Source organism: Malus sylvestris, chromosome 10 (genome assembly GCF_916048215.2).
Source record: "Malus sylvestris chromosome 10, drMalSylv7.2, whole genome shotgun sequence".
Classification (NCBI taxonomy): Eukaryota; Viridiplantae; Streptophyta; class Magnoliopsida; order Rosales; family Rosaceae; genus Malus; species Malus sylvestris.
Genome location: NC_062269.1, coordinates 9,147,549 through 9,157,999, shown reverse-complemented (window position 1 = coordinate 9,157,999; position 10,451 = coordinate 9,147,549). Strand labels below are relative to the sequence as shown.

Below are 10,451 nucleotides of genomic sequence, written 5' to 3'. Positions count from 1 at the left end.
GCCAAGGTTAGGCTTCACATATATGTTCACATCGCACCGCACGCTCACTTTGGATCCATTGTAGGAGCCAATCATGTCCTAGATTGCTATAGGCAATTAGGACTTTTATGTGATACGCATAACGTTAGTCTTCACGTGATTGTAGTACTAAAACGTAAATCATTATTACATCCAGTCATGTTCATGTTAGAATATCTCTGCATGAACTCATGTGTCATCATATGTCGATGATCACTCGATATGATATGTTTATTGATACGAGATTATGTGATTATCGGACATTAGATGGTTATTTACGAAATATTGTGATGTATTGAATCCTTGAGATATTGCAGGCTACGGTAAGTATTTTCATACTATACGTAGTATGTATATTTTAGAAACTATACTTGTTTTATGGCGAGAGGTTATTACGTTTTGAAAAGATTTCTACAAAACTTTTTTTTTCAGGCCCACTCACCTTTGTTTTTCACCCCTCCAGGATTTAGTGGCAGTGTTCGTGTCGACGAGGATTTATGGCGAACGCTGATATCGAAAGCTACTCTCGATGGTATAATTCTTATTCTAATTTTACCATACTTTACTTATACCTTGACATCACATGTGAATTGAGTTCATTCCCGCTTACAAGCGCATTCTTACATTTAAGCACTTTTAGGTTTAAATTTATTTACATCTTCCACATCGCTACACTTTATGGCTTCGTTACCTTTGGGTGTCGGCCAACACAACTCAATTCGGAGTCCAGGTGGACATTCCGGGTCGAGGTGTGTCATTACCTACATGTGATTTTAACATATCTAATTTTAAAAATAAAAAATAAGATAATAAAAAAGACTTTTTTTATTAGCACGCCCACATAATGTTGAATACACCCTACATTCAAAATTTATATTAAATGACTTATGTACCCTACTATATAATGACAATTTTGACCTTATAAGATTTTAAAAAAAACAAAATTCTAAGTACACCCCAAATCACTTTTGACATATTATTTAACTTATTCAACTCTCAAAACACTTCTCACCTTTATTGTAGGACAAAACTCTAATCAATGAAACTACAAATAGGTTGATTGAAATTTGAAATCAACGTTTTAGAAATTTCACATGAAGAAGGACTTCATATTTCATTATTTTAGTAATTTCAACGACATAGATATTTAAGCTTGCTTCCCAAAATACCTGCGTGATTAGAGCTATAAGTGGTAGTTTATGTTCCCTTCTTTTGTCGGCATTTTACAATGCTCCACCTCCTTGGTGGATCGCCATTACTTGAATTTGAAATTATATTCCTTGACCGTGAGATGGCTGTTATTTTAAGAGTACAGAAATTTAAAAAATGTCTTAAATTTTAAAAAACCGCACTTGGAAAATGTATGGAATTGCAATTTTAAGGGTAGCAGAACCTTTTGTTTTATAGTTGGTTTCCAGTCTACCACACATTGCTAAACGAACTAGCAATTTTCCCTGTCAGTCAATGCTCTAGGGTACAAATTAATCACTCAACTTTTGTTCATGAAACTACTCTTTTCCATGGAGAGTTATCCCTGTGCTTTATTTTTCTTTTCCATTTTTATATGCAGTCAAACAGTGAGTATGTTTTTTTGTAGTCAAAACCTTAATGCTTGTCTATGTATTTTGAAATTGTCATCGGTGTAGGATTGCTCAAAGAACCCAAAGCAAATGTGGAGCGTGGTTAGTAGAAAATGTGAGGTGTATGTATAAAATATAAGGTGTATGTTAAGAGTGTGGAGTGTGAATGTATTATGAAGAAGTATGTAGGGTGTATTAAGAAATTTTTTAACTGAAAAAATGCATATGAGATGTATTCAACAATACGTCAGGTGTTAATATAACAAACTATAAAAAAGAAACATCTTCCCCTCTCTCTCCACTCTCAAGTCATTTCTCACTCTCTTCCTCTCTTCCTCTCTTATTCAATTTTAAAAGCAAACAAAAAAAAAAAAAGAAAAAAAAGAAATTTGACACACATGTGGGCATATACTAATACTAGTGTCTATTAAACAAATCCGAGGCTGTTCACTTACGGGTCGAAGTCGATACTTTTGATATTTTTTTTGGAACAAACGATATTATTTATATTAAGAGGAAGGGTGTGGGCTAGTCTTACAATGTGCTAGCAATAATATGGTTCAAAGTATTCTTTGACAAAAATCAAACTCAAGACCTCTCACTTATAAACGAAAAAAAATATTACTAAACTGTTGTCCTAAGTGACTATATTTTTATTACCAACGAGCGAGCAATGTGCCCTTTTATCCAAGTCGAAGCAGAACTCCCTCTCACACAACAGCCACACGTGACACGAGCACAAGCCTAAACCCTAAACCCCAAAGAAAAAAAAACGTTGATTAAATAATAATTTTTACTCATAAGCGTCCTGCACTCCGCTCACGCCTCAGTGGCGTCGCCTTCCTCAGTCCCTCTGTAGTCTTGGAGCTTCCAAGTTCATCGCCCCGCCCAAATTCGAATCCTGCCTCTGCCACCAGGAAACATTTGTATGTATTCCCACGTGCTTAGTTCTTCTACAAACTTTGAATTTTGGTGTTGTTTAGGGTTTAATTTCATTAGGTTCTCATATCAAATTTTTATTTCAATACTTGCTGTGAAGATTGTTAATTTCATTAGGTTCTCAGAGGGGTCGAAATGTTAAAAGTATTTTTGTTGATATTTTTGAAATTTTTTCAATAGAGCCCTAATTTTTTTCTTTTGTTTTTGTTTCAAGTACTGGGTTTTGTCTGCAATGAGAATCAAGGATATGTCTGATGGTGAAGGATCCGATTCGGAGGATTATCCGTCAATCAGAGACTCGGACTCAGAAGGCGAAGAGAATGATTTCTCCTCCGGAGATGAGGTAACTGCAAATATGTAGACAAAATAAGAGTTTACAGATGTAGGATTTAATTTTCCATGCCATGTCATCTGTTAATTTTTGAGGTTTTGTAGAAAAGTGATGCCGGTTTGATGCAATGAATTTATTGTTTTGAGCGAGTGTGTGTGTTAATATTGTCAAGTATAACCATGGCAGGATGTTATCAACACAAGTGACAATGATGGTGTGGCCGGTGATTATGGTAACAGTGATGATGAAAGTGATAGTTCTGAACTTCATGAGGGGGTTGAGGAGAGTGATTCATCTGAGGATGAGGTCTGTTGTTCTTTACATGTGATTATGGTATAGTTATCTGAATTCACCACTGAAGGTAGTGCTTTTTTCATCTTTGTTTTCTGTTTTTAATAGGTGGTTCCTCGAAACACAGTCGGTGATGTTCCCTTGGAGTGGTATCGGGATGAGAAACATATTGGTTATGACATTAAAGGGAAGAAGATAAAGAAGAAGGAAAAAGCAGATAAATTGCAATCCTTTCTTGCTAGTGCTGATGATTCAAAGAACTGGTGCACTTTTATCTCTAACATGATAGCCATCAATATTTTAAAGGATTCATGTTAAATATCTACTATTTTCATGCAAGTTTAAGTGAAGAATTTTGGTGCATATGCTGTAACATGCTCCATTTTCTATGTTACGTTTCTTTTTTCATTTATCGTTTTGGTTTAGAAACCAACTTTCACAGTTTATAAAAAAGAGTACAAATCAGAGAACAAGATGTCCACCTAAATAATACAATCACATCAAAGTGCTAACAGCGGCCTTCCAACCCGAAATTATTACAAAATATGGAATTACCTGGGGGTCTATGAAGACAGAAGCCAGAAAGATGCCCGGAAACATATTCTGTGGCACAGAAAATCGTCCATTTCATCGCTAAAGCTGTCAAGAATCCTCCTACGTCTTTCTCACCAAATAACCCAAAACACAGTGATCAGTCCACATTTTCGTAACACTTACGCCTTCCACCACCGAAAACTTACACCTTCCACAGTAAGGACAAAACATGATTCTGGAGCTTGTAGAAGTTTCCTCATATAATTCCAACCATGAAGATATAGGCAATGCAAAGATTAGTTCTCTGCACTCTGCCTGAATTTTACATATTATAAACTGGCGTGCATACAAGCAAGCTGGTGTATCTTCTCCTCTTAATGAAGTCACAAGTGTTGCACTCGCTCAAGCTGTTATCCAGACAAGACTTGTGCCTTGGGAGGCACTTCAGCCTTCCAAATCATGAGAGATGGATTAAACAATAAATGGTTTTCCAATCATCTGTCTTGTATATTGTTTGATTATCTATTCTGTTATCTTTTCTTCTTCTCATTTTCTTTTGAATGTTTGAATGTTCTTTTGCGACTCTGGTATGCTTTGTGACTCTTCAGGCGCAAAATTTATGATGAATATAATGATGAGGAAGTAGAACTGACAAAAGAAGATATCAAATCGATTAGTAGACTGCTCGAAGGAAAGGCTCCACATGGTGACTTTGATCCATATGCGGTCTGTAAATCCTAATTATCCAGTTCTAATTAATATGATATTCCTATTGATACAAATGAATTCTTTATTAAAGTTGAAATTCCCCATGTTTCAAGTACAGCCATATGTTGATTGGTTTAAATGGGATGACTCCAACCATCCACTGTCAAATGCACCTGAACCCAAGAGACGATTCATTCCTTCAAAATCTGAAAGTAAACTGGTAAGGCATGTTTAATGTATTCTCCTGTTGTGTGCTTTCTTTCTTTTTCCTTGCGCTTAGTTTTATTTTATTTTCAATGCAGCTTGTGAAATTGACAAGTGCAGTAGAGTTCTGTTTTTCTTTTTATTTTTTCTCCAGCATTTTGGTTGGACAAATTGTTATTGTTGTTATTTCCAGTTTAACATTCTTGTTCCATGCTCTGAACTTCATCTGATGAATCTACAGGTTAATAAGATTAAGTTGGCCATTCGTAAGGGTTTAATTAAGCCTAAAAAGTCCAAAGAGGAAGAAGAAGAAGAAGAAGAAATTTATCCACTGTGGGAAGATGACTCTAATACAATGGAAAAGGATAACCATCTATCTTACATTCCTGCACCAAAGCCCAAATTGCCTGGTATTAATTTTCATCCACAATTTTTAGGTTTGTAAAAAATCAGATAGAGCAATTTCTTTTTGCTTGTGTGAAATATCTTACAATTTAAATTTTCTTTTAGGCCATGAGGAGTCCTTCAATCCATCTTTAGAATACATCCCAACACAAGAAGAGATCAACTCTTACCAGTTGATGTATGAAGAAGACCGTCCTAAATTTATACCTAAAAGGTAATGTGGAATGTGAATTGAAATTTGGACTAATGTTAGTTTGTTACCCGTTCTGATTGTTTAGCATCTAACACGCACACCGTTATCATATTGGTTAGGTTTGCAAATATGAGAAGCATCCCTGCATATGAGAATGCTGTGAAGGAATGCTTTGAGAGATGTTTGGATCTATATTTGTGCCCCAGAGTTCGAAAAAAACGTGTAAGTTAAACTTCCTGTTTGAGGGAAAGATTCCCTAGTGATTATTCAGTCAGATTTGGATAGTTTGGTAAGATCTTTCAAAATGTACAATCTACTTCTAGTCATAAGAACACAGATCAAATTTATCCAAAAAATATCCTTTTTATGTTTCAGCTTAATATCGATCCTGAATCTCTGAAGCCCAAGCTACCGAGCCGAACTGAACTTAAGCCTTACCCTGTAGCATGTTATCTTGAGTATAGAGGTCACGACGATGCAGTTACATCTGTTTCTGTAGAAGCCTCAGGGCAGTGGATTGCATCAGGTATCAATGTCATGCTTAATTCTCTGTTACTTTCAGTTAGGTAATTGAAATTGGATCTAGATCTCATCTTCTGCTGTGGCTCTTACAGGTTCTTTGGATGGAACTATGCGTATTTGGGAGGTCGAAACCGGTAGATGTGTCAAGATCTGCGAGATTGGTGAAGCCGTCAAATATGTATCTTGGAATCCTAATCCTGAGCATTCTATAGTGGCTGTCTCGGCGTAAGGCTGCATTTATTTTTAGATCCATTTTTTCTTTGTATTTGTTTCACTGGGGATCTTGTTACTTGAATGTGTAAAATGACTATCACAATCTTTTTAGGGGACAAGACGTACTTCTTTTGAACACTGGTTGTGGGGATGAAGAAGTACAGAAAAGAACCAAAGAACTTCTCTCTGTTGAAATGCCTATGCCTGATGACTCTGGTTAGTGTGAGATTGTTTCTGCTTTCAGTATCATTTATCAAATGACCGGCATCTAACCTTTGCAAAACATATTGCTTACATAGGCAAAACAGCATCTAGTGTAAGCTGGCTTCATGATGATAAACTTGAGGGGGTCAGATTAAGGCATTCCAAGGTACATTGGCCTTTTCAATCATCAATTTATTTGTGGTTGTTTAAGAATGAGTGTCCAAGTGGAAGCCAAGATTAGAAGGATGGTCTTCTATGAAGATTCTTAACTGCTTTCTTTGTTGGTCCTGTAGACCGTGGCTTCGGTAGAATGGCATCGTAAAGGAGACTACCTTTCGACAGTAATGCCAGCGGATATCCTTTTTGCATGATGCTCTCTCTTTATATTTGTCATTTGCAATTAAGTTAATAATTTGTTTTTATGAAATAAAAAGATGAAGATATACCAAATTAGTCATCATCTACTTGTATTTTCTTGACTTGGCTTTACGTGAATCAAGAGCCTTTTTTATACACAAGCTCTCAAAGAAGTTTACTCAGACACTTTCATTCAAGTTGCATGGGATTGCAGTTACTTCAGTTTTCCATCCTACACGGTCTTTCTTCTTCATTTCAACAAAGAAGACTGTTCGTGTTTATGATCTGGTGAAGGATGGAAAACTTGTCAAAAAGCTTGAGACTGGACTTCGTGAAGTCTCATCTATTGCAGTCCATCCTTCTGGTAGATTTTAAATTTTTCCATCCTTCTGGTAGATTTTTAATTTTTCATTCATTAAATTTCACTATTTCTATGCACTATATACAACTCAATTGTTTTGTCTCTTCTTCATAACATTTGTACCTGAATTGTACCCTGAGATATCTGGAATTTTCTTTTAATGCAGGTGATCATATAATTGTGGGAAGCAGAGAAGGAAAATTATGTTGGTTCGACATGGACCTTTCATCTAAACCTTACAAAACTCTCAAGTATGTCTCACTTAAGTGCTGGTTTTACTTCAAGTGTTATAAACTCTTATATAATCCGCAGAGTGCATAAGTCTTAGGAAGACGTTATTTATTTGATAGGTTTATTAAGCTATATGACCAGTCATTAACTATTGGACACACACCAAACCAACTTTATACAGCATAGTCTATTTGCCTTGTTACTGGGGATGCATATATTTTTTCTGACATTTTGAAACTTATCAGGTTGCATCAGAAGGACATCAACAATGTATCTTTCCATCGTTCGTACCCGCTGTTTGCAACATGCTCTGATGACTGCACTGCATATGTTTTTCATGGAATGGTTTATTCAGATCTTAACCAGAACCCTCTCATCGTTCCATTGGAAATACTCAGAGGTCATACAAGCTCAAATGGGAGAGGTGCGACCTATAGCTTTCTTTAATTTATATTCTGTTGGGTGGTTTAACGAAGATTTAATAGAATGCTGCTAGTGCATGTGTAGAAAGATTATTGAAGCTGGGCATCAGATTACCTTCGTAAACATATTTCCATGGGCTTGAATGTTTTTTAATGTATTATGTGTTCAAGGTCCCTTCTCAAGAATGCAGATACGGTAAAATGCTAAGGGGTTACGAAAAAAACATGCATAGTTGCAAGCCAAATATATTGTCAACTCAGTATCGTAGCTTCATTCAAACTTAAATATATAAGCTAAATCTTTGTTTTTCACGACTGGATGCAGGTGTATTGGACTGTAAGTTCCATCCAAGGCAGCCATGGTTATTCACAAGCGGCGCAGACTCGGTGATTAGACTTTATTGCAATTGAGAGGAAGGGAAAGGAAACCGCCGTTAGTCGGTGTATGTTTATGAATCCGACTGCTCGGGTCTGAATCTTCTGCGAGCTACGAATATATTACTTAATTGTTGTATGTACCATGTGTTGACCGAAATGGTTCAATCATAATTTTTGACTGAATACAACTTATTCTTCTTTATTCGCCTTTATATTTAAATCCAATTCCGTTCGTTTTATTTATTTATTTATTTTCGTCAACTAATTCTTCGTTTTTCTTTACATTTACTTCATATTCCTTTCGCATCCTTTGAGCCGAATACGTTGGATTGAATGTTATTATTGTTTCAGAGCTTATGATTTCTTGTACTGGCAGTAGAGGATAATTGTGGTTCGGTCCAGACATTCTGTTATGTTTATCAAAGATTGGTTCTTTGCCGTACAAGGATATTTTCTTTTTAAAGTTTGTGACGATTTTCATCGAATTCTCGACATTATTAAAATTTATCAACTTTTAATTACGTGACGAGAGAGATGAGATCAATAGTCGCAGACGATGATCAAGATTTAGCTGGTTTCTCACTTTTCTCTGGACCCTCCTCTTATGTCCCTTTTTCTTTTTTGCTTTGTATATTGTCTTACAGGGGCTTGTAGCCCGGAAAGGAGCTAGAGCTAGAACTTGGTGGCTGGTGGTGCTGATGTTGCAGGCCCAAGATTGTAAATCCGTTGCTAATCAATCCTTTACCGGGAGAGCAACTAACTTCCACGGAACTTGTGCACCGTCACTTGATGTTCCAATTTAACATTACAATATAATTTAACGAGAAACTTACACATGAAAATATTTTGTTGGACCAAAACACTACCGTAACGGTGAACTTGTTCCACGTATGTCATTCTTACTGTGGTCAACTCCAATTACCTGATGATTCTGTGGGTTTCCCATCAAACTCAAATAGGTACCAATAAATCTTGTGCTGCTCACAATATTTACAAACATGAAAAATAGTTTAGAGCATCTCCAATGCTAGTCCTCAAAGTTGTCCTCACTACCAAGGAATTAAATATCGATATTATCGGCGAAATATCGCCGATAATATCGTTTTTTTGACCCTGCGATATTTTTTTTAGTAAAAATAAAATATCTTTAAAATATCGCGATAATATCGCTAATATCGCGATATTACAGATATTAGCGATATTATCGCGATATTCGTCGTCGTCGCCGCCGCCGGGAGGTGAGAAAGGGATCCAGAAACCAGATCGAAGAAGATGGATCCAGAAACCAGATCGAAGAAGAAGGATCCAGAAACCAGATCGAGGGAGAGACGAAGACGGAGAGACCGAGGGAGAGACGGAGACGGAGAGACCGAGGCAGAGATGGAGACGGAGAGACCGAGGGAGAGACGGAGACGGAGAGACCGAGGCAGAGACGGAGACGGAGAGACGGAGACGGAGAGACCGAGGCAGAGACAGAGACGTAGAGACGGAGATGGCGATGAGGTGGTGTCGCCGTTGATGTGGTGTGGAAGTGAGGGTGTGGGTTGTTCACGGGGAGAAGGAGAGAGTGCAGAGAGTGCAGAGAGCGATGAGGAGGTGTCGCCGTTGAAGTGGTGTGGAAGTGAGGGTGTGGCGTGTGGGTTGGTTCACGGGGAGAAGGAGAGAGTGCAGAGAGTGCAGAGAGAGAGCACGGTAGAGATGAGAGAGTGAGGGAAAAGAGAGATCTGAGAGAAAAGACAGATGGGGACACAAAAGCAAGGTGGGCCCCCTGGGCACACCTATTAAGATCTAAAAATAATTTTAAAAGCAAAATAAACTCAAACTTAGTGAAAATACAATTTAAATTGGGGTGGGTGTAACAATCTACCCCTCTTAAAAGAATTTCGTCTCCGAAATTTAAAATCACTTACTAAACTGAAATACTAGAAAATAGGAAGAAGAATATATGTATAAAGAGAAATCAAGTCCAAATAATTACATCATATTAAAATTTGATTAATTTTTTTTCAGTTACATATATTCTATATGATAAATTTCTATTTTAAATCAAGTCCAAATAATTACATCATATTAAAATTTGATTATTTTTTTGTCAGTTACATATATTCTATATGATAAATTTCTATTTTAAATCAAGTCCAAATAATTACATCATATTAAAATTTGATTATTTTTTTTTCAGTTACATATATTATATATGATAAATTTCTATTTTAAATCAAGTCCAAATAATTACATCATACTAAAATTTGATTAATTTCTTTTCAAGTATCTACTTTTGAACTACTCACCACGTTCACTCTATGTGATACTAAGTCACTCATGTATCTTATCATACAATGTATAAAGTGTAAAATATTGTACTAATTCATTATATATAAATGATTATGGTGTGTTTAAACTTATTTCATTAATTACTACATATTTTCTACACTTACAATGTTTGACAGCTCGCTATATAATCAACTTAAATCAGTTAAATCCATCATGCAATGCATTTCCTTCCAATTTTTTGTGATAAACTAATAGATAATTGACTAAATAAACATCCTGCAAAGTT

General features: G+C 36.2%; 1 protein-coding gene across 1 annotated transcript; it reads left to right on the top strand.

Moving 5' to 3' along the window:
• Nucleotides 1–2,363: 2,363 nt before the first annotated feature.
• On the top strand, nt 2,364–8,134 carry LOC126587390 (ribosome biogenesis protein BOP1 homolog). Its single transcript, XM_050252431.1, has 18 exons — nt 2,364–2,524; nt 2,752–2,880; nt 3,055–3,174; nt 3,268–3,422; nt 4,302–4,419; nt 4,520–4,621; nt 4,847–5,015; nt 5,116–5,224; nt 5,323–5,425; nt 5,579–5,729; nt 5,818–5,950; nt 6,051–6,154; nt 6,238–6,308; nt 6,436–6,496; nt 6,633–6,863; nt 7,027–7,111; nt 7,337–7,515; nt 7,839–8,134. The coding sequence occupies exons 2-18, from the start codon at nt 2,770–2,772 to the stop codon at nt 7,922–7,924; spliced, it is 2,088 nt and encodes a 695-aa protein (XP_050108388.1). The 5' UTR covers nt 2,364–2,524; nt 2,752–2,769; the 3' UTR covers nt 7,925–8,134.
• The last annotated feature ends 2,317 nt before the right edge of the window (nt 8,135–10,451 follow it).